The sequence below is a fragment of the Myotis yumanensis genome, unplaced genomic scaffold, assembly GCF_028538775.1.
Source record: "Myotis yumanensis isolate MYYU_CA2020_CCGP unplaced genomic scaffold, mMyoYum1.0.hap1 SCAF_12, whole genome shotgun sequence".
Lineage (NCBI taxonomy): Eukaryota > Metazoa > Chordata > Mammalia > Chiroptera > Vespertilionidae > Myotis > Myotis yumanensis.
This window is the reverse complement of record NW_027223763.1, coordinates 30277078-30300822: the sequence shown is the minus strand read 5'-3', so window position 1 is coordinate 30300822 and position 23745 is coordinate 30277078. Positions and strand designations below refer to the sequence as shown.

The window sequence follows — 23745 nt, the reverse complement described above, 5'->3', positions numbered from 1 at the left end:
CACTGAGTCACAGCGGCCAGGGCCAACAGGGTTCTTCTTGGACAAGAATCCTCCCCATTGGCTAATTTAACTATTCTCACAATTTATCTGTAAGCTTGAAATGTTCCTAAATAAAAGTTTTTTTTCAAGTGCTGAAATTTTGATTCAAATATTTTTGAGTGAGGTCCAGCTTCTGTAGTTTTAAATTCTCCCATTGGAAATCTAATCTGCAGATGGAGCTGAAAATTACTGATCCAAATATGTAAATAAAATTTTGTGGGCTTAAAATTTGTTTTAATATGTTTTATTGATTTTTAGAGAAAAAGGGAGAGGGATAGAGAGATAGAAACATGGATGAGAGAAAAACATCAATTAATCAGCTGCCTCCTGAATGTGCCCCACTGGGGATTGAGCCCACAATCTGGGCATGTGCCCTGTGCCCTGACTGTGATTTGAATTGTGATCTCTTGGTTCCTGGGCTGACACTCAACCACTGAGCCACACCTGCCGGGCATTTGTTGTTAAGCCTCACCTGAGGATGTTTTTTCATTGCTTTTTAGAGAGTAGAAGGGAGGGAAGAAGGGAGAGAGAGAGAGAGAGAGAGAGAGAGAGAGAGAGAGAGAGAGAGAAAGAAAGAAAGAAAGAAAGAAAGAAAGAAAGAAAGAAAGAAAGAAAGAAAGAAAGAGGGAAACATTGATGTGAGAGAGACACATTAACTGGTTGCCTCTCTGCCGCTCAATCAGGGGCGGAGAACAAACCTGAAACCCAGGTACATGCCCTTGACCAGGAATTGAATCTGCGCCCCTTTGGGATGCAGGCTGACACTCTAACCAAACCAGCCAGGGCTTGTTATTCTTTTAATAAATCAGAAATTCTTTGAAAGCAGATAACCAAATATCTCATTCATAAATACTGCGTAAATATGGGGCAGTTTTAGATACTGATCTTGTCTGCATTAAACCCTTATAGTGTTTTATTTTGTCCTTTCCCCGTCAGTTGTACCTTCATATGATGCAAAAAGAAGAAAGAAAGAAAGAAAGAAAGAAAGAAAGAAAGAAAGAAAGAAAGAAAGAAAGAAAGAAAGAAAAGGTAAACTTCTGTTTATCTTTATACCTCATTTCATACCCTGCAAAATATTTTCCCATCTACTATCAACACTCTCATCTTCACAGCAGCCCTATGAGGTAGACAGAGCCAGAATTATCACCCCCATTTTGTGCACAGGTAAACTGAGGCTAAGTTTTAAAAAGTAGCTTTTCTGAGGTCACAAAACTGGTTGTTAGAGGCATTCCAGCCCCTTTTCTCTGCCTCCTGCTACCTTCCAATTGCTTTTTCCTCTTCCTTTCTGAACTGCCTTCTCTCTCTCCTCCCTCCCTCTCTCTCTCTCTCTCTCTCTCCCTCTCTCTCTCTCTCTCTCCCTCTCTCTCTCTCTCTCTTCTGACTTGGTTTCTCTGTTTTTCTCTTTCTACTTCCAATTTCCTTTCCCTCTTGCTCCAGCCCTCAGACTGGCATCAACTTTGTGAGTTGTCCAAACTTTTCCTCAATTTGAAAATCTGCCAGCCCAATAACCACAGTCCCACCCCACCTCAGCTCAGCATCTCTGCGTAGAGAAAGCCGGATGCCAAGGTGCAGAGATTACGCAGGATGCCACTCCTGGCCTCTCCATCTGGCCCCAGATAAGATAAGGGGAGGGCTCAGCACTATAAACAGGCCCCCATCCTTCCCCCGGCCCAGGCTTCACTAGCCGAGCCGACACCAACCCAGGATCAGCATGGCTGTCCGTCTGTGGGTGGTCGCCCTGGCCTTGGCTGCCCTCCTCGTTGTGGACAGAGGTGAGTGGGCAGAGCTTGGATTCTCTATGGCTTGGCATTGGTAGGTGAGCTTGGGGTGGGGGCAGAGGCTGGGCCTGGAGCACTTCTATGAGGCTTCAATTTTCTGCATACAACTTAAAAATTTTTTTAAAATATATTTTATTGATTTTTTACAGAGAGGAAGAGAGAGAGATAGAGAGTTAGAAACATCGATGAGAGAGAAACATCGATCAGCTGCCTCCTGCACATCTCCTACTGCGGATGTGCCCGCAACCCAGGTACATGCCCTTGACTGGAATCGAACCTGAGACCTTTCAGTCCACAGACTGACGCTCTATCCACTGAGCCAAACCGGTTTCGGCTTAAAATTTTTTTAAAAACAATATCTATTTTATTGATTTCAGAGAGGAATAGAGAGGGAGGGAGAGATAGAAACATCAATGATGGCAGAGAATCATTGATCGGCCGCCTCCTGCACGACCCACACTGGTGATCTAGCCCACAACCCAGGCATGTGCCCTGACTGGGAGTCAAACCATGACCTTGTGGTTCATAGGTCAATGCTCAACCACTGAGCAACACTGGCCAGGCTGCATATAACTTTTTCTGCACCCCTCCGACCATCATGGGGAAAGCCCTGGGCTAGGAGAAAGGAAATCTGGGTTCAGTTTCTGATTCTGGCCTAGAATTGCAAAAATCCTTTCCCCTCTTGGGCCTACATTTCCCCAGCTGTAAAGTACGAGGTTGTCCTAGTTCAAAGCTGCACTGAGCAACTACCGGGCTAGAGATCAGGGAGGCAGAAAGGAGCAGGCCTATCTCATCTGCTGGTTGCAAGCTGGTGGGTCTGGAAGCAAGGCTGGCCTGGGTCCTCTTAGCTTCCATCCATGCTGACAGGCTATCGCTGTGGGACTGAGAGCAGCCATATGAACACATGGAAAGCCCTCTTCCTGGGAGCATTTGCCCTGGATTGGACATGTGCAGCTGAAATGGGGCCTCCTCAGAGCCTGGGGCACCTCTGCAGTCTCATACCTGTTGTGTTATAAGGCTTTGTTCTCATTGTTCTTGACCCTTCAGACATATCAGTGAGCTTAAATCCAATGGGGTGATGGTGGGAGGGAATGAACAGTAGACAAGATAGGTGCAATGTATGTTAAACAGTATGTTAGAAGGTGATGAAATATGAGGCAGAGAGATGGGTTTGGGATGGGGTTGTAAGGATAAATCAGGGGAACTTTTCCTCAGAGGCTGATGTCTGACCAAAGCTTGAAGGAGGTGAGGGAGTGAGCCATGTGAATATCTGAAAGAAGAAGGTTCCAGGCAGAGGGAACAGGCAGTGCAAAGGCCCTGAGGTATGAGTCTTTGAGATACTGCAAGGAGGCCAGTGCAGTTGGAGGGGCGTGAGAGGCAGGGGAGATAATAGAGGCAACCAGGAACTATAGTGCGTGAGGCCTTGAAAGCCAATGTGAACTTGGCTCCTCCTCTGAGTGAAATGGGGGGTACTGAAGAGTTTTCAGCAGGTATGTTGTAAAAGGATCACTCTGGTTGCTGTTGAGAAGACTAAAGGGGGAAGCAAGGAGACAAAGCCATGGTGTTACAGGGCGAGGCCCGGCAGGACATCAAGGCCATCGACCTCATGGCCAGTCCCACAGACATTTCCCCAGCTGGGGACTCAGAGACTGGGTCTGGGGCTTCTGTCCCAGCATGGCCTGCTCACTCACAGCCTGGCTTCCTTTCCCCAAGTACTTCTCCTGGTGGGAACACTGAGGAGGCCTGCCCTGAAGGGAGTCCTTGTGCCCATTTCAGATTCCTGCCTTGGCTGAGTGAGAAGGGGATATCTTGGACCCAAGTCCAGGGCAGCCTGGGGTAAATACAACTTCTCACATCCTCCAGGAAGAAACTCTGACACCACAGGGTTTTGAACTCTTCCCCACAGTGCACTTTAGGGGTCAATTCCTGAACACTCGCAGTGTGGGGGCATTGACACTCGGAGGCAGAGGCAAGGGGAGCCCTAGGGAACTCAGGCCCATAGGAAGACAGGAGTGACCCAGTGGGACAGCACATTGTGGCATGAAAGCTGCTGCTATGGTCTGAATGATGGTGGCCCCCCAAATTCATATGCTGAAATCCCAATCCCCAAGGTGACCAGAAAGTAGGTCATGAGGTCGGAACTCTCATGAATGGGATTAGTCCCCTTATAAAAGAGGCCCCCGAGAGCTGCCTACACCATTTCACCATTAAGGACATAGCAAAAAGGCACAGGCTATGAACCAGGAAGAGGGCCCTTACCAGACACCAAATCTGCTGACACCATGACTTTGAACTTCCCACATTCAGAACTGGGATAAATAAATATGTTTTTATTTTTTAATTATTTTTAAAATGTTTTTAAATTGATTTTTTTTTGAGAGAGAGGGATAGAGACAGAAACATCATTGAGAGAGAAACATCATCGATCGGCTGCCTCCTGTGCTCTCCCCCCGCACCCCCCACCCTCCGCACCCCCGGGGATAGAGTCTGCAACCCCTGGGTATGTGCCCTGACTGGGAATCAAACCGGTGAACCGGTGGCCTCTTGGTTCCTGGGTTGATGCTCCACCCCTGAGCTACAGCAGCCGGGCTATTTTTTATTTTTAATAAAGAATTTGAGCCAAACTGATGGCATATACTGGGAGCAAGATCTCAAATGCTCCCCAAATGTTTGTTTTGTTTCTAAGACACCTAGTTTGTGGGATTTTTGTTATAGCAGCCCAAACAAACTAAAACTGAAGCCTAAATCCAGGCCTGCTCAGGAAACCCTGGGGGCCATCAGGGAAGGCTTCTCCGGAAGGTACATCTGAGCCTTGAGAAAAGGGTATGAGACAATAGGAGAAGGGGAATAAGGACATTTCCGGCAGAGGCCACAGTATGAGCCAAAGTAGAGCCTGTTCTAGGAAGAGTAGGCTGCGAGTGTAGGAACATGGAGGTGTGTGTACTAGGAAGGGAGTCCAGGGTGAAGTTTGGGAGCAGCTCATGCAGTGCCCTAAACATAAAATGAAGGAGCTTAGTGATCCTGACAGGTAGCCATGGAAGGGCTTTATATTTTTTTAGTGTTTTTTTTTGTCCCCTAACAGCTACCATGGAAGGCACAAAATTCAATGAAAGTTGACAGTGCATATAAATGTGTAACCCAGACCCCTATCAAGATACAGAATATTTCTGTCACCCCAGAAATTTCCATGTCAGTCATCCCCACCCCCCACCCCTTTCCCAGAGGCAACCACTGCTCTGTATTCCACCATAGATTTGTTTGGCCTTTTCTAGCATGTCACTTAAGTTGCGTTTATTCCTCCAGTCTGCCCTTGACCTTGGCCCAAGGTGCCCCTCCACACAGTATGTAATCTTTTGTACCTGGCTTCTTTGGCTCAGCATGTTGTTGAGATTTAGCCATGCTGTCACATTATCAGTTGTTTGCTCATTTTTTTTTTTTTTTTTTAACATCGATGAGAGAGAAGCATCGAGCAGCTGCCGCCTGCACATTCCCCACTGGGGATGTGCCCACAACCAAGGCACATGCACCTGACCGGAATCGAACCCGGGACCCCCCCAGTCCCCAGGCCGACGCTCCACCCAGCGAGCCAAACCGGCCAGGGCTGTTTGCTCATTTTTATGGCTGAGTTGTATCTCACTGTATGTGTGTGTCATAGTCTATCCGCTCTCCTGTTGCAGGACATTTGGTAATGTCCAGTTTTAGAAATTGACATGGATGGCTTTGGGGCAGTGTGGTGACAAGGCTAGGTTTGCATTTTGATGCCCAACATCAGGTGTGAACAGCACACCAGAGGTCACTGTCTCAGTTCCCGTTTCCCTCTCTAACTTGGAAATCTCTTGTAATAGCATTCCCAGGCGGAGCTAAAACCAGTGCCTTGTAAGCCTCTATTGATGGAGAACTTTCCACTTCTGGAGACAGCCCCCTTCATTGGGGCATGACTCCCACTGAGAGAACATTCCGGAACCCAAACCTGAAGCCTCCTTTCTCAGACAGGTTCTGCCCTAGCAAGTTGAGGTCTCCCTTGGCCTCAAGACAATCATTCAGAGATTTTAGGAAACATCCTGCCCTTTTCCAATCTACATAAACCGCTTTCCTTCCACCTGTGGTGTTAGACATGGCTCCTGTCTCATCCACCCGTCACACTCACCAGTCACCTCACAATTTGCTCAGGTCCTGTAAGCAGTTCATCCAGACCTTGAGGCCATGGAACACACCAGTGTGTGCGGGAAGAGCCAGGTTAGGGAGTGACAGACCTGTGTGCAAATCCCAGCTCTGCCCTAACAAGCTGTGTTGCTTGACCTCTGAGCCTCCTTTATAGGTTGGTCCAGTTCCCCAGGAAAGACTCAGATCTGCATGCGGCTTATGGGGCTAAGACCCATGAGGGACGAGGGTCGTTGACTCTGATGAGCCTACGGGGAGCCTTGGAGCTGGGGAGGCCCTTCAGCATTGTTCTGAATAGAGACGAGGGGTTCGGCCTATTGTACCTGCATCAATCTGTCATTGGAAGTGGGCTGTTCCTGGATAGGGGATGGGACTTTGAGCGAGGTAGCTCCATTCTCTGAGAGTAATTCCTAGGAAGGACCTCACTATGAATAGCCAATACTCTTGGCAGCTGAGGAAATGAAGGTGTCAGTCCCGCAGGTGGGCTCTAGGTAGCAGACCCCAGCACCCATCGCTGGCTCCATTCCTCCATTACACAGCAAGAGAGAGGTATGAAGAGTAGTAAGATCATGTATTCTCATTTGGCACAGACTGTTATTTTTATTATTACACTAGAGGCCCGACGCATGAAATTCGTGCAAGGGGCTCGGCCCTGGCTGTCTCAGCCTTCGCAGCCTCGGCTGCCTTGGCCCTTGCAGCCCTGGCTTCGTCCGGAAGGTCATCCAGATGGTCTTTCTGCTGTTCGGTCTAATTAGCATATTAGCTCTTTATTACATAGGATGGGACATAATTCCAGTGGAATCTGACTAATAAGCAACAGGCTGGACTGCTCTTAATTCTAGACTTTCTCTGTTCATGTAACCCAAGGTCATACCAGCTTTCTGGAAGCCCCACAGTCTGGTGACCACTGCCTTTCCGTGAGGAATTCGAGGTTGGCCAGTGGCTGGAACAGGTCCTCTGAAGCAGTCTTCAGATCCCTGGACTGGGGGGCCTAGAGCAGACATCACCTAATTCTTGCTGTTTTGCCTTTCAGGAGTGCCAGTGTCAGGAGAAAAGCTTGTTTTCTCAAGAATGGTAAGGCAGCCGCTTGCAGTTCTGGCCTTCCCTCTGCGGAGGGAGCCCTCCCATCCATGCTGGAAAACCAGCGTTTCTTTTCCTTTACACCCCTGCTCAGATAACTCCCCTGGCTCCACAGTGGCCAGGGTGGTTTCCCGAGCCGTGTTCCATGGATTAGTCCTTCCAGACTGAGCAGGCCCAGCCCCTTTGCCGAAGTCCCCAAACTGGCATCAAGCCCCTGCCAGCAGTGAAATCCCCCCACCCAGGCTCAGCAGGATCAATGCACTCTGGCTACAAGCAGAGCCCTGGGTTCCCCTCGGTGCCTCTGAATCCCTAAGTGCCCTCCCTCCCGTCTTCTCTCTCATAGCCCTACTGTGAGCATATGGCAGAGTCGCCAGACTGTTCCCAGACATCCAACCTGGTCTGCGGCACTGACGGGGTCACATATGAAAGTGAATGCCATCTTTGCTTAGCCCGGATGTAAGTCCACTCCCCACCTTCCCCTGTGTTTGCTTGCGTGGGGCTCCATCTCTGCTGCATACAAGTCTGAAAGGAGCAAGACTTGACCTGCCTCCTCCTTCACACACACCTGACCTAGGAAGAATCCCCCAACATTTGCTCCTAATGGAATGGGCACAAGTGTAATTCATGCACATGGTTCTAAGCAGAAAGCCGAAGCTGGTGGGAGGTAGGGAGTGAAGACACTGATCCTGACTAGGTGACTTCATTTGATTATTAATTCATCCAGTCAACAATTATTTATTGAGCACCTATTATGTACTAGACACTGAGGAAACAACAGGGCATAAGCTAGACAGCATCACTGGCCTTCTGGGGCAGTCAGTCAGTCTAAGGGGGAAGCCACGTTGACTGTTAGCTAACTACAGAATAGAATGCTAAAGGCTTGGATGGGAGTACACAGGGTTCTATGGGTACAGGGCAAGGGTAGGCCAGACTACCCAGCTTTGAGGTGTAAGTAGAAATTAGCTAGGAAAATGAAGAAACAAGGGAAGGTAATTCTAAATAGAGAAATGAGTTTTGGAAAGATCTAGAAGGGAAAGTTTATATTTGAGGAAATATAAGAAGTTGGATATGCTGGAGTAGAAAATTTAAAGGAGAACAGGAGAGAGGCAAGAAATGAGTCTGGAGAGGAAGGACCAAAATATGACCTTGGTACATCTGAACACTCATTTAGTCTCATGTCTTCACTAATAAGACACTTGAGCTGGCCAGAGCTAAGTGAGATCATAGAAGAGAAGAAAGTCTTTGGAAGCTAGAATGTACTAGACAGATGTGCAAGAGAGCAGCAGGACAGTCTAACTTAGGTCATGACTAAACACTCAGGATTATATCAGGGGAGAAGTGACAGCTGTGAGATTAGATGTGAGGGATGATGGAGGAGGAGGCAAAAACAACATGCTGGTTTCTAACTTGTGGGTTTGGGCGGTTGGTGGTGCCATGTGCCAAGGTAAGAAACAGAGGGATGTAGCAGGTTTGTGGGGTGATGATGTCTCTGGACAGTTGAACCTCTGGGACATCCCAGTGGAGATATGGCTAGAGTTTAGGACAAAAGTCTGGGCTGGAGAAAGATTTGCAGCCATCAGTATGCTGTGGTGGTTGAGATCCCAGGAAGCTGAAATCTCCCAGGGGAGTGTGTGCAAGAAGGAAAAGCTATAGAGAGATGCCCAGGCACCCCTGGGGTCTGCCCTCCACCATACACTAAGTGGGTGGTAGGGCTCAGCAGGGTGTCTGAATGAACTTCGCCAAGGTCCCTGAAGGGTGCATTACAGTTCCTGAGGAGGTGGCCTCATCCCTGTCTCCTGTGATCCTAGGAAAACCAAACAGGACATCCAGATCGTGAAGGATGGCAAATGCTGATCCCACAGGAACCTTGTAAGCCATGAAGCTTCAGGCTGGAGAACAGCGATGGGAGTGGAGAGGATGTGACATGAAATAAAAGATCCAGCCCAACCCAGCCAAGTGGGCCAGTATTTTCGGGGACCCTGGGGAGGAGGTTGTGGATCTGGTCCCATCTTCCATACTCTGAAACTGATGTCCTTGCCATTGCTCCAGTGCTCCTCAACCCTATCACGTGTCCCCTGAGAGATCCCTTTCTGAGGTCAGGGTTCTGAGAGGCCAGCCCCTGGCCTCAGCACTCTCTCTGCTCAGTGCTCCTGTCTGAATAAGGACAAGAACCTAGGTGAGACCTATGCTCTCTGCCACTATCTGGGTGCATGGCCCCAGCTTCAGAAGCCTTTGTGAGGGTCCCACAACCCTTCATGGCTTTCTCCCTGGCTGACGCAGCACCCCAAGCCTCCCCCCCGCCACACACACACACAAACACACATGCACACAACCACAGCTGATGTTCAGATAGTGTACACAGTACAACTAAACTGTTTGTTAAAATACTGAACTAGCTCTGGCTGGTTTTCTCAGTGATTAGAGCGTCGGCCCTTGGACTGAAGGGTTGCAGGTTTGATTCCGGTCAAAGGCACATACCTTGGTTATAGGCTCAATCCCCAGCCTGGTTGGTAACTGTGGGAGGTAACCAATCTCTCACCTCGATGTTTCCCTCTCTGCCTCTCCCCATCCCTTCCACTCTTTCTATAAGTCAATGGAAAACATAGCCTCAGATGAGGATTAACAAGACAAAAAAATAAAAGTTTTGAACTAGGTCTGTAACAGTTGGAACAGGTGCTGCCTCAAGCCCTTGATGTCCCCCTGCACCCTGGCCACCCACAGCAGGATGACTCCAGAACCTGCTCTCTTTTGGCCAACATCCACTCCAACTGGCTGTTAAACACATTGACATTAGACACAACCCCAGCACACAGCACACATGCACTCATACAACGGCCCTCAGGAATACAGAGCATTCAGAAAGCCGACCACAGAGGCCCCAGCATATAGTATATGTCAACTATCCCCTCTTTAGGCTAAAGCCTACAGGGAGAACCTCTTGATAATGGTGGTAAGGAAAAGAGTGTAGGGGGCCTGACCAGATGGGAGCATTTCACATGGACACCGATTCCTATTCTAGTGAGGGCAGATAAGGCAGAAAATTCTCTGGGAAAGCACACACATTTCAGAGGAAAGTGGGGGCAGGCAAGGCAGGAACTAACATTCCCTAAAACCCAGAAATGGGAACCTAAGCAGGAATTGCTGCTGATAGATTTGAAACTATTATAGGGACAGGGAAGTCATCTATAGGCCCTTCCACTGCTACTGACAACAGAAGCTCCTGTTTCCCCCTGCATATGAGTAACATAAAATGAATCTGGGCAGTGAGATACGGAAAAGCTGAAATAACCGTGCCTTAAGCAGAAGTTCATTTCTTTCACATAGACCTATTACATTATTAGTCTGCCATCCTCATCAGTTTCTACCTCAAGGTCAGAGACAGCTGCTCCAAATCCAGCTATCTTGTCTACATTCCAGCCCTCAGAAAAGAAAAAATGGCAAACTGCCTCTGAAGATGCTTCCCATAAGATGTACATAATATTTTCATCTCATTGGCTAAAACGATGTCTTCTCTTGTCCATCCTAGCACAAGGAGACTGGGAAATACAGTTTTTAGCTGTTTGGCCATGTGCTAAGCTGAAAACTAGAGGTTTACTTATTGTAGCGGAATGGATATTTGTGACATTTAAAAGTCTCTGCTCTAAGTGGGACACCAGTCTTATACTCAAGTGGCATATAGTTCAGCCAAGCATCAGTGACCCTTTTCTCCCAGGCTTCCACTCATACAATGAGGAATCACAAAGATTCTGCCTGAGCAATGTGCCAGGCACCACAATGGAAAAAGTACCTAATTCCCACTTTACAGATGTAGAAACTGTGGCCTTGTCTCTGGAAAACCACCCCAAAATATAAGTGTGGGCCCCTAAAGACCCTATCTATGTCATGTGACCCTGCTGCTCTGGCCACAGCTGATTTGGCCATAAGATTCTTTAGGATTTTTCAAATTGGAAACAAGGAAAACACTCAGTTCCTCTCTGGCAGCAAAGCTGTAAGATGTGTTTCCTACTTCATGGAAGAAGCAGGATTGAGAGAAAGATGATGACATACAAAGAAGATATAGAGAGCGATTCCAGGCAGTGTTTGAGTTCCTGAAATCCAGCTGTCCTTGAACTTCCAGTTACATGGGATAACTTGACACCCTGTCAATAAATTTCCATTTTAACAATGTCTTTGAAATTATGTTTCTGGTTCTCTCAACTAAAAGAAGCTTAACCACCAGATAAAAAAGGGATTCTCAAAGGAGGTAACCTTTACATTATGGAAGATAATTAGGAATTGTTGACTAAATAGACCGCATGTGGAGGATCTTATAGTTCTGTTAGGCTGAAGGAAGTTTTTGGGATCACAGAGCCCCATTTATTCCCCTGAGGTAGGGCGGATCATGTTCTAGAAAAGCGGGCAGCTGAGAAGGGATGTTCTCTCCCTGTTCACAAGCAGATTCCCTCTGGATGGGTAGGTCTGTGCAGGGAAGGCTGTGTGACCAGGCCCCAGTAACCACCCTGTACATCTGCTAAACAGCCCATGACTTAGGGCCTCTTTGCTCAATCCTTAAATAATGACTGTTAATACTGTAAATTCCAATGCGTTTGACATTTGTTCTACAAATATTTATTGAGCATCTACTATAAACCAGACAATGTGCTTGAAATATGCTATCAACAAGACAAATAAGCTCCTTAACCCAGGGAACTTATAGTCAAGTATAAAAGGCAAATATTAAATTAGATAATCCCATAAATAAACCATCAGAGACTATGATACTTGTTGTGAAAGAAAAGTTATGACAAGCTGTGAGAGGGGGCTTGATATGTTCTCAGACAGTCCATGAAAGAGGCATTAAGTTCTGAAGGACAAATAGAAGTTACCTAGGAAAGGGATGGGAATGGTGGAAGGGTGGCAAGGAGCTGTCCAAACAGAGGAATGGTGAGTGCTAAGACCCCGGGGCAGGAGAGGGTACAGAGCATCTGAGGACCTGAACGAAGACCAGACTGGCTGACCACACGGAGCAAACAGGAGAGTGGCCCGGCATGAGATGGAAAGGGAAGCCATTGGATGTTTTTAAGCAGGGACTGACATGGAAAGATTTGTACTTTACATCACTCACGATGCTCTGTGGAGAATGAATCAGAGAGGACCAGAGAGCAAGTGGAAAGACCAACATGGAAGGAAGGAAAGGAAGAGAAAATAAGAGCGAACACACAACCCTGTGTTAATTAGGAGACAGCACAGTAGAGATAAGAGCATAACCTCTAAATCAAACTGCCCAGCTTGGTGTCCTGGCTTAGTTATTTACTCTATGACTTTAGCAAATTACCTAAGCTCTCTCAGTTTCCTCATCTCTAACATGGATTAGTATCTATCTCCTAGGTTGTATGAGGATTAAATGACTAGTATATCAAGAGTACTTAAAATACTATCCGGCACACAGTAACTTTTCATTGAATGTTTTGTGGCCTAAGGTGACACAGCTACTACATAAAACAGTTAAGTACTGAATTGCTCTGATTACAGTTGGTGGTGGGCTGGGCTGGGCCCTGACCTTCATGCACTTGTCCTCTCCACACCACCTTATCCTAGTCCCACCCACACGGTCCTAAGTTCCTAGGACTTCAGTGATGCCCTGTGTGCCAAATCAGGTTGGCTTCAGAGTGGCCTATCGGGAGCCTGTCTCCTGAGCACTGTGTGAAAAAATGGGGTGACAGCAGCTGATCAGTTTAAGAGTTCTAGCCTGCAGAGCCACTCTTGATCTCCAGACAGGATGCTTACGAGAGGCAACCGATCAATGTTTCTCTCACACACTGATGTTTCTCTTTCTCTCTCCCCTAAAAAAATAGTTTAAACACTCTTCTGATTGCTGATGTGTATATAGTTTTAAAAAACAATAGGTGGTGGGGTGAGGAAGGCCACAAAATGAACAGGAACAGCCTTGAAGGAAATATAGATCTCAGGACAGTACAGTGGACAGAAATGCCGTTGAAGGAACTCCTGAGAAGTTTATAGCTGTCTTCACCATCTGCCTGCTTTACTCACTCTGTTTCCCTCTATGCCCTTCCCAAGACATGATTTTAACCCGGTTTTAACCAGAGACTCCGCCAACACTGGGTTCTAACCTCCTACAGATTTGCTAGGGGACAAGGAAGCCCATACATCAACCCCAGGCCACACCCCAGGAATGGCCCCCTGAGATCTCCTGGCTCGTGGCTGTGCAGGTTCACTGGAAAGTAAATACAGAGTCTGTGAACCAACAACCCAACCAGCTATTCCAGAATTAGGTCACAATGAGGGATATTTGGACTACTGTGTACCAAAAACCTGCTCCAAGCTATTTCCAACATTCCTGACTAGATACAACCTCCAAATGATTCTGATTTACATCTATGGGACAATGGGACCACAAGGGCAAAAAGGCCGCATGTATCTGAAGACCAGGGTGGCCTATAAATCTAAACTACCCCTGGACAAACGAAAGCACCCAAAGGTCAAAAGACATGGGAAGATTTGGGCCCTCCCAAGATAAGGTGGGCTGTGGACAGCACAGCCACACAGAGGCAGAATGAGAAAACAAACAAGAGCTCTATTTAAGATTATAAACACAGTACTTGTTCATTGAGAGCAGGTGTAGCCAATGGAGGATTTTAAGCAGGGAAATATGCCGAGGTGTAGGAGAAAGAAAACTGGCAATTGGCCAAGTGACCCAGCAGCCTTGGAGAAGTCAGGTAACTCCTGTTGCAGAGGGCAGAGCTGGTGGCACTGTTCTTCAGGGCAGCACAGCCTCTCTCCACCTCTCCTCATTTGGCCAGGGCCAAGTTTGTGGATTGCAGCTGCTCTGCCTCTTGGCAGATGTTCTGCTCCACTGTGTCGCACTCAGCTAGGAATGCCTGAAAGATCAATGCAGGGCAGTGAGGGTCCACCCAGAGTTAGCCAACCCCAAAGTTCTGTGCTCAACCATTCTGGAGAACCTATGGGTGACTGGCTCATGCTGAAACAGGCTGCACAGGGAGTGCCTGGGCTCCAAAGTAAAAGGATAGGGAGGTAGAGGGAAGAGCAGTACCAGGGTTTCTGACAATGCTCTAGGCCCATAACCACCAAAAGGAAGCCTTGACACTGCAACTGCACAATTTCAGGGGTACACTGTACATATGAATGGTGCCTCCTAGAACTGTACAATGTATCAGCCCATCTGCCCTCCAGTGATCTTCCTTCCCAATCAGTTTAAATTCAAACATAATTACAGAAACATGAAAGGAGCAATTCTCTTATATTCTGGGTTCATGCTGAATACCAACAACAACAAAAAAAAAAGCCACGCAACTTCTACTATATCCTTCTTTGAACAGATAAACACATACACCAACCCTTTACACCACGCATGTCAAACTCAAAGGCTAACATGGGCCAAATAAATGAGGCATTGCAGCCCGCAAGTTTTACATGCTTGCTTTACACTGTGTAATGCCCTACCACACAACTCACCTGAACCCTTTTCACCAAACCCTTCCTTTTCAGTCTACTGTCTTTGAAATTTTCTGGCAGAACCTATGGAAGAATAAGTTGACACATAAATAATTCGGTAAAAATGACGTAAGAACACATCAGAAATATCCATAGTACACCAAGTAGGTCATGGGTCACCAATGGGAATGAGACATGAATTTCAGGAATAATTTTTCTGGGTCGGCATCCTACATGACCCTTCCATGGCTTTTGCTCCTATAAAAGCTCCCTTTGTTCTGTGTCTGGGCCATAGAAACTGATCTGTAATGTGGACTTTGTTCTTTCACTGTTTCCTAGGTATGGATACTATGTTGTGGTCATACCATGAGGTCACTGTGGCAAGGAAAGCACCTTTTGCTTCTTTTTTATAAGCCCCCTCCCTATTACCCCATCCTCAAATCCCAAGCAGAGTAGTTCACCCTCAAGAATGAGGCATCAGGCTAGAAATATTATTTAATTTATTATCATCTGTAAAAGGGAAAGTGGTGTCAATGATTCCCAACAGCCTCACAAGAACTGGGTCTGATTGAATTCTGTACAAGTAATAAGCTCAGTGGAATATCAGTCACATGAGTATCAGGAAAGTGAAGCCCTGTGTTTCTCTGACCATGAGACCATAGACCATTTGGATCCAAGCTTCATGAGGATTAGGTGCTACTAACACATGTTAATAAAAATTCGAGAAGCCCTATGCTAGTGGGATGTGGGTGGTTAGAAATCAGGAATTGTCTTATCTTTCTGTGTATTCACCTAAGACCTAGCAGTAGCTCACATACAGCAGGTGCTCAACATCCTCAGATAATAAGGCCTCATTACTGAAAGAGTGAAACTGGCTGAAATATAGTCAAAGGAAATTAGTTCTTCTCAGGTGAATATCTACTTACTAGTGCATCAATCTCCTCCAAGATCTTCATAAACTGCTCGATTGTGGCTTTTACTTTCCTATCGAGTTTGCAGAGAGCTTCAGCTTGCAAATCCTTGGCCAGAAAACCCTGTGGAGAAATAATGCATTCTCGCAAGGATTCCTTGAAGCTGATGAAAAACACCAAGCTGAGGTACTGATGAAGGAGCCACACTTGGAATCCATATTCCTCCCAATAGGCTGGGCCAGACCTCAGACCCACAACTTCATCTCTTGGGGAAAAATGAAAGCTGGCCCTGGGCCACCCTAAACACTCTAACAGGCCGCTCTAAAATAAACCACTGGGGCTGCAAATGCCTCCTGAGGCCTGGCTTTAGTGAAGCCAGAAGAGTATACGTGCACACAAGAGCCAGACATAAAGAGCACAGGGTTTAGAGTTTGATAGGACTGAAGTTGAATTCTGACTGCTATTTACTTGCTTGTGATCTTGAGCAAGTTACTTAACCTACCTGTGCCTCAGTGTCCTCATTTTTAAAATGGGGATTATGATACCCACACCCCATAGGGTTACTGTGACGATAAAGAGGTATATATGTAAACCCTTAATATAATTCCTGACACAGACATGCTAACAAATGGCAGCATTTACATTATTTTTATTAAATTGTCTTGCTGTTTATTCACATTGCTTGGCCAAATGACCAGTTAGCTGGTGACAACAGGGATCTCTGAAGATGTTTATCAAAGCCGAGAGTTACAGATGCAGATTTGACAACATGTAGTAAACATTAGCCAACAATTTCAACTAAAAAATTTATTCTATCAGAAATAGTCAAAAAAGATTTATGTCTAAAGATTTCAAAGAAGCATTATGAAAAATGGCAAAAGAACATTAGGAGATAGGAGGAAATCGGGTATTTGAAACAGGAGAGGTATTTGATGTAGTGAGTTCTCCAAAGCTGACTTGAGGATGAAGGCGGCAAGGAATGTGGGTGGCCTCTGGGAGCTGAAAGCAGCCCCTGGCTTATGATCAACCCAGAAATGGGCTTCTCAGCCCTACAACTACAAAAGGAACTGAATTCTGCTACAACCACAGGCGCTTAAAAAGAGGACCCTGAGGTCCAGAAAGAAATGCAGCTCAGTAGACATCTTGATTTCAACCTTGTGAAACCCTAAGCAAAGAACTTAGCTCAGCCATGCCAACTCCTGTCCCACAGGAACTGTGAGTTGAGCCAATGATAATAAAATTCATAGAAATGGAAGATGATACAACAAAGAAGTTGCCATGGTGCATAAAGAGAGCACTGGTTTGTTAGAATTGGAGGGCAGACTCCTGGTCCTGGGAAGGCTGCTTTCCAGTATGCTTACATGAGTGGTACTGAACTTGGATTATTTGTCAGAGGGAGGCCTCAGAAGAAACCAACCCTGCACACACCTTGATCTTGAACTTCCAGCCTCCAGAACTGTGAGAAAATAAATTTCTACTGTTTAAGCCATCCTAAGCAAACTAATACACATGGCAAAATGCTTTGAATGGTTAAATCTAAGTAGGGAATGTACAGATGTTCATTCATTCTGCTCATTTTTTCAACTTTTCTGTATGTTTGAAAATGTAAAAAAAAAAAAGATGTATATATTAAAAAGTTGGAAGGACCAAAAAAAAAAAAAAAAAAAGAACATTAGGTGATAAACAATAGAGAATTGGTTAAGTAAACCATGCTAAGTAAGTTTTAAAAAGTATGGTCATTTTTAATGACAGAAAATGTTCAACATTTTTATCCAATAAAAAAACATTTTACAAAGTGTACATAACACCATATCAAATATTTTCTTAAGGATGGAAAAGTAAATTCCAGTCTTTAGTAATGGTTATCTTTGAGTTGGGGCCTTATAGGTAATTTCTATTTTCTATAATAGTGTTCATATGTTTATTTAAAAGTTATATACAATCAGCATGTATTACTTTGTAATTAAAACATAACCACACATCCATTAAAGTTATAAAATGTGGAAGTCAAAGACAAATATGTGGTTTGGGACTGTTTCTAATCCTTACTTGATTTCTAATATAAGAAACCATCTCTTAATATAAGAAATTGAATTGGATGACCACCCCACTAAGATCCGCTCAACTTGTATCTTCTATGAATCAACAAAATATCCTTTGCTTTACTAAACACTTTATAACAAACCAGACCAGAGATTTTCAACCTTTTTTATCCCATGGTACACACAAACTAATTATTAAAATTCTGTGGCACACCAAAAAAGAAAGTTCTTAGGGCAGGTACAAAGTCAAAGCCCACAAAAAATTACCTGCTGGATTCCAATAAGCTCTTTATTTAACTCTTCCAGTTGGTCAGCTATCTTCTCCACAGATTTCTCCAAACTTTTCAACTTTTTTAGTTCAACTTCTTCCTCTGGACTGTTCTAAAATGTTTAAGAATAAAATAAAGCCAATAATTACCAAGAACACTATCCCCTGTCAGAAAAATTTTTTTTTTACCACAGACTAAACCACTCACCAAAAACAAAGCCTTAACTCTGTTGCTTCTTGGAAAGCAAATTGGAGGATATACATTAAGTTTTCTATCTACAAAAGAGTCTAGAGTAGAGAGAAGGTATTAGGTAAACATTCTGGCAAGGTCCTGACAATTTGGATTCAGAGAATAGAGCCAGACTCAACCTCAGCCTGGGGATGATCATCAATAGCCAAACTGATCCCTGGAGAGTGAACAAATTTTGAACACCTGTGAAGAATTCAGAATTTCTATATAGGTGGAATTCTATTCCTTTAAATAGAATTACAAAATGTTATCCACCAACATGACAATGATGAATACTTTTATTTATCATTCCCTCTATGCCAGATACTATTCCAAGCACATTACCTGAATGATTGTTTTAAGCCTTATCAAAACCCAATGAGGTAGGTACTATTTTAAATGATGAAACTGAGGTTGTTGTAACCTAAGGTCACATAGCCCAAAAGAAGTAGAGCTGAGATTTGAATCAGATTTGGCTTTACAAACCCCAGGACAGCTCCAATCAGGGGTCCTAGAGCTTCTTCAAACTCAACCTTTGGGTTCTGCCCACCCATCACCATTCTCCGGGACCCTTGAGCAAGAAATCTAGAATATTTCCCCTTCTCTCACCTAAACAATTGGCAGTCAGAGCCAATAGCTTCCTGATTTTAAACTACTCCAAATTATTCACATTCTACTTTGTGGCGAAATCCCGAGTGCCAGTCTCCTAGCAGTTCCAAGTCTGGATGGGATTTTCTTTGCCTCTACTTTGCTAATCTCACTCTCTCTCCACTCTGAGTCTGCCACCTCATTCAAAGTAAGGGAATTTCATGTGACCAACAATTCCACTGTGTCACAATGCAGGGCTGGCCATGGCCCTCTCTCATCACCAATAGGCTATTGTCCTCACCTGTCACTAATTGGCTCTTTTTCTCCCTTAGTTCTTTAGTCTGAACCTTTCTTTCTGGCCAGTTTTTTACCCAATGGGAGATTTTAGTAAAAAGGGTGGTTAAAGGGAGAGAGCCTAAAACTTGTATTTATTTTTTAAATCTCCAGGCTTAACAAATTGTTCTTTTGCAAATCCCCTCCAAGTAAGGCCTGTCTTAGGCATCTTATAACCAGACTGAGGTTCTACCACCAACACAAAAGTTATGTTATTGAGGCAGCACAGCTGCTCTAGACTTTCAGAGCGAGACCCCTAACCAACAGAAGCCAGAGGGCATGAGAACAACAAAACTGGTAAACCCATCACACAAATGGAGACTACATTTGTTTAGAGAGTGCTTCACCAATGCAGCATCTAGGTCCCCAATTTTGCCTTCTACACAGAAATACGCATAAAAGGCCTTAGCATTTGATTTGGTTGTGTTCTGGTGGAAAAAGTAATTTACCTTTTTCCCAATTAACATGACCCGGCAACCATTTTGTATTCCAACTGCAGACAATGGCTTCTCCATTTCCTTCAGAGACTGTCCTGAAGAGAAGAAAAGACTGCCAAGTTGTAACAATTGCACAGCATTGAAAACAGATTTCAGCAAGGGTACAGGAGAGAGGCAAGTGTGTTCACTTATGAGAAGAGGATAAGTTGGTGTGATCTTTCTATAACTAGGTGTCTTGACTCAGTAATTTCACTTCAGCTATTACTGTAAACAAATAACTGGATGTGTACCTGCACAATAACACTTTACAGTAATTTTTAGTGCAACCTTATTCATATGGAGCAGCGGTTCTCAACCTGTGGGTCGCGACCCCTTTGGGGGTCGAAAGACCCTTTCACAGGGGTCGCCTAAGACCATCAAAAAACACATACATAATTATATATTGTTTTTGTGATTAATCACTATGCTTTAATTATGTTCAATTTATAACAATGAAATTGGGGGTCACCACAACATGAGGAACTGTATTGATGGGTCGCGGCATTAGGAAGATTGAGAACCACTGATATAGAGAGGAAACAGGAAAGAGCCAAAAATTCAGGAATAGGGGGTGATGAACTATACATCAGTACAATAGAAGATTTTGTAGGCATTAAAGCTCATTTTTTAAAAGAAACTTGAAGGCCACAATGAATGTTGATAACCCAGTGTTATAAGAAAAAAATGTTATAAAAACTGTATAACCAATATAAGCCTAGTTTTTTCAACTAAAAAAAAAGTCCACAAACAAGAACCCACACTTCTGGAAGCCAGAACAAATAAACAAAATAAAAGGCTGAGAAAAATGCTAAAATGTTATGAGAGGTTTTAGCCAGGAGGGCATTTCCTCTTTGTGCTTTCTGTATTTTGAAATGTGAATTTCTATTCCCTTTATAATTCTAAAGCAAAATGTTTTTAAAATAAAAAACAAGGAGTTACACTGTGAAGTATAAATACAAGTACTTCTCATCACTAAATTCTTTGTGACTGGCACCAAATAAGATAAATTTGGCCCCATTAGATAGCAAAATAATGGGTTACCATGAGAATGGGAAGACAGAGGGTGGAGGTGTGGAGTGGGTAGGTCTGGCAGAAATCAGCATCACCCACTGGGCCTGCCACAGCCAGGCTCCTGGTAAGTGTGTTCATTCAACACCCTCTGTGTCAGCACTGTGCTGAGCATTGGACACAGAGCAGTTTCTCTGCCCTCACAGAGTTTGTTATTCTAACCGAGAAATCAGATATTCAGCAACTACAAAAACAATTATTTAATAGTAACTTCAATATAAGTTATGCCAAAGTGGTAGGGAGTGCCATGTTAACATACAATGGGAAGAGGATATAACTTAGCCAGGGAAGACTTCATTAAAAGTCCATATGCTTCATTAAAAATGGTAAGATTTCACCCTGGCTGGCTTGGCTTAGTGGATAGAGCGCCAGCCTGAGGACTGAAGGGTTCCAGGTTCCGTTCCAGCCAAGGGCACATGCCTGGGTTGCAGGCTTGATCCCCAGTAGGGGGTGTGCAGGAGGCAGCCCATCAATGATTCTCTCTCATCATTGATGTTTCTATCTCTCTCTCCCTTTCCCTTCCTCTCTGAAATCAATAAAGAAATAATTTTTTTTTTAAAGTGGTAAGATTTCTGCCACCCTCATGTGACTTCAACTCTTATACCTGTCCAAATGTTTGGAAGTGTCCAGTACATAGTAGGTCCTCAATAAATATTTGCTGAAGAAATAAATGAATAAACAGCAAATAAGAATTGTCCAATTTTGAAAGCTATGAGTTACCATTAGGTAAGGTTAAGCAATTATAAATAGGTCATTTAGCTATAAGGGCTCAAAGTTGGAAGAGAAATGCCTACCCTTAAATATGAGTTTCTGAAAAGGTAGCGGGACTCCTGTGGCCTCTTCAACAACCTGGGCTAGATCTTGGACAATTGGTTCACTACTGCCCTGTTGTGGGGTAACATGAAGGTCGTGCTTCTCATTGCCTGAGGAGAGAGAAAAGGGTTCAATTAAGAAAAATTTTCCACATGAACCAATATAGGCTGACACTTCATTATATTTATGTAGCCAGCCTTCAGCCTTCAAAGCCCAATTCATATGCCCCCTACTCCAATCAGCCCTCCCCCATTTGTCCAGCTTCTGGTGACCTGCTCAAGGATTTGTTTCCACTGTTATAACTAACATTAGTGATATCAGCTAATATCTGAGTACTTAACATGCACAAGAGGCTGACCAGTCTCATTTCATGCATTATCTTACTTAATCCTCAGAACACCTCTATGAGGTAGGTACTACCTATTATTCCCCATTTCACAGATAAGTAAACTGTGAGTCAGTCCAGTTAAGACCTGTCTATAGAGACCCAACTGTGGAGTCAGCACTTGACATCTGATCTGATACCAAGGTCCATGCTTTTTATCACAAGCCATCTGCCTCCTGTGGCCTGACTGCCCTGTAGTCTGTATTGTACTGGCCTTGTCTTCTTTGCTATAATGGGCAAGGGACTGTTTTCCCTCCAAGTCTCTCCCACTGGGCACACCTGGACACATACATGGTTGGTGCTCAGTCAACAGAAAAATGAGCCCTGGCCGGTGTGGGTCAGTGGATCAAGTGCTGGTCAAGGGCATGTACCTGGGCTGCAGGTTCACTCTCAGTTTCCTGTGTGCCAGGGTGCTGGAGGCAACCCATCCATGTGTCTCTCACATCAATGTTTCTCTCTCTCTCTCCTTCCCTCCCTCTCTCCCTTCCACTCTCATAAAAGCAATGGAAAAAATAGCCTCAAGTGAAGATTAACAAAAAACAAAACAAAACAAAAAATAGACAAATGAGTGAATAAATTCAAAACAGCAGGAAATTTCTTTTTGGAGCAGAGATGCCAATTCTCTTTCAGGTATGTGGTCAGTAGAAGGTAGTCTGTTTACCATGCACCAGGCTAAGCCTTGAGCCTGCTCAACAGACTGGAAGTCAATGGGACAGGTGTGTTGTTGTTTTTTAATATATTTCTATTGATTTCAGAGAGGGAGAGAGAGAGAAACATCAATGCTGAGAGAGAAGCATTGATGGGCTGCCTCCTGCACGCCCCCTACTGGGGATGGAGCCAGCATCCCAGGCTGGGACTCTTCAGTCCATAGGCCAACGCTCTATCCACTGAGCCAAACCAGCTAGGGCTGGGACGGGTGTTAGCAACTCTCCTTCACAGAGAACAGCTAGATGGATCACTCAAAACTGCAGGATCCAGCATCCTGGTCTTCAGATCGGAGGCCCTGGGGTCTCCCACGGTTGGTCCCGAGGAAACCTCATGGACGTGGCTCGTCCGTGAATTCACTGTGTAGTTCGGTGTCAACTCCAGCAGTAGACAGACCCAAAAGGTGCCCAGAGTGTATGCCTGGACCCACGGCCCACGCAAACAGTGTACACGAGTCACACAGCAGCCATACCCATGGCCAAATACAAGCCTGACACAAAGACCCACCATAACTGTGCAGGCCACACATGAACACGTACAACCGGGGCCACGACGTGGAGCACGCAGGCGAAGATCAAACAAATGACCTGAAACAAAATGCTGCGCCACAGGGAACGGTGTGCTGACACAAGACCCGCGCAAAAACCAGCCCCGCGGACACAAACCCACGCTTCCGGACGCCAGGACAAACACCAGGACACGCGCTTCCGGAGGACCCGTGGCGATACACACAGGCCCTGCCGGAGTTTCCTGGCCCGGCACGGGGCCCACCCGGTCACCCGTGCTCACTGTGGGTGACGGTCACGCTGAGTCCGGCTGCCGCCATTTCTACATTCTGGGCCACTTCTTCGTTCGGGGCCGCCTCTTCGCTCTCGGTCACCGCTTCGTTCTTGGTCACCTCTTCGCTCCGGACCACCACTTTGCTCCCGACTACCTGTTCGTTACGGGCCACCTCTTTGCTCCCGACTACCTGTTCGTTACGGGCCACCTGTTCGCTCAACATCTCCTCTTCGCTCAGCACCTCCTCTTCGCTCCGGAACCCCTCTTCGCTCCGGGCCACCTCTCTGCTCTGGGTTGAGTGAGGCCGTACTCTCCTCTTCACCCGCGGCCCGCGAGCACCGGCGGCGGCGCCCTTGTGGGGTCCCACATGCCCTCTGGCCGCCCTCAGGCCGGATGAGCGCCGAGAGGGAGGCGGACCGCGCTCGGCCGGGAACACCGACTGACGCGACTCTCGGCCCGGCCGAGTGGCGCGCCGCCGGGGGCCCTGCCGCCCGCGGTCGCCTCTCGGTCTCCGCGCGCCACCGCGCTCCGCCAGACCCGCACTTGTCGCCTGCCCAGCGGTGGGAGCTGAGCACCGATCCGTGCAACCCCGCGGCGTTACTTGCCCGTCTCGCCCCGCCCCGGCCTTCCGGCCACG

At 45.8% G+C, this 23745-nt stretch overlaps 2 protein-coding genes across 2 annotated transcripts; one reads left to right on the top strand and one right to left on the bottom strand.

The window, feature by feature from the left end:
- Nucleotides 1-1702: 1702 nt before the first annotated feature.
- SPINK4 (serine peptidase inhibitor Kazal type 4) lies at nucleotides 1703-9009 on the top strand. Its single transcript, XM_070431367.1, has 4 exons — nucleotides 1703-1811; nucleotides 7012-7052; nucleotides 7402-7514; nucleotides 8867-9009. The coding sequence occupies exons 1-4, from the start codon at nucleotides 1751-1753 to the stop codon at nucleotides 8910-8912; spliced, it is 261 nt and encodes an 86-aa protein (XP_070287468.1). The 5' UTR covers nucleotides 1703-1750; the 3' UTR covers nucleotides 8913-9009.
- A 2624-nt stretch (nucleotides 9010-11633) lies between these two features.
- Nucleotides 11634-23427, bottom strand: BAG1 (BAG cochaperone 1). The gene is made up of 7 exons (XM_070431365.1): nucleotides 23118-23427; nucleotides 21220-21348; nucleotides 19331-19413; nucleotides 17731-17844; nucleotides 15437-15544; nucleotides 14532-14594; nucleotides 11634-13936 (listed from the first exon to the last, which is right to left on the bottom strand). Exons 1-7 carry the CDS (start codon nucleotides 23329-23331, stop codon nucleotides 13847-13849), a joined length of 801 nt encoding a protein of 266 aa, XP_070287466.1. The 5' UTR covers nucleotides 23332-23427; the 3' UTR covers nucleotides 11634-13846.
- Nucleotides 23428-23745: the final 318 nt, after the last annotated feature.

Excerpts from the sequence above, each read along its gene's own strand:
- SPINK4 (XM_070431367.1), top strand. The coding sequence starts at position 1,751 with ATGGCTGTCCGTCTGTGGGTGGTCGCCCTGGCCTTGGCTGCCCTCCTC. Across the intron at positions 1,812-7,011 it reads CCTCCTCGTTGTGGACAGAG|GAGTGCCAGTGTCAGGAGAA; the intron begins GTGAGTGGGCAG and ends TTTGCCTTTCAG. Across the intron at positions 7,515-8,866 it reads CATCTTTGCTTAGCCCGGAT|GAAAACCAAACAGGACATCC; the intron begins GTAAGTCCACTC and ends CTGTGATCCTAG.
- BAG1 (XM_070431365.1), bottom strand. The coding sequence starts at position 23,331 with ATGTTGAGCGAACAGGTGGCCCGTAACGAACAGGTAGTCGGGAGCAAA. Across the intron at positions 19,414-21,219 it reads TCAGAAACTCATATTTAAGG|GACAGTCTCTGAAGGAAATG; the intron begins GTAGGCATTTCT and ends TCTTCTCTTCAG. Across the intron at positions 13,937-14,531 it reads GTTTGGTGAAAAGGGTTCAG|GCATTCCTAGCTGAGTGCGA; the intron begins GTGAGTTGTGTG and ends TTGATCTTTCAG.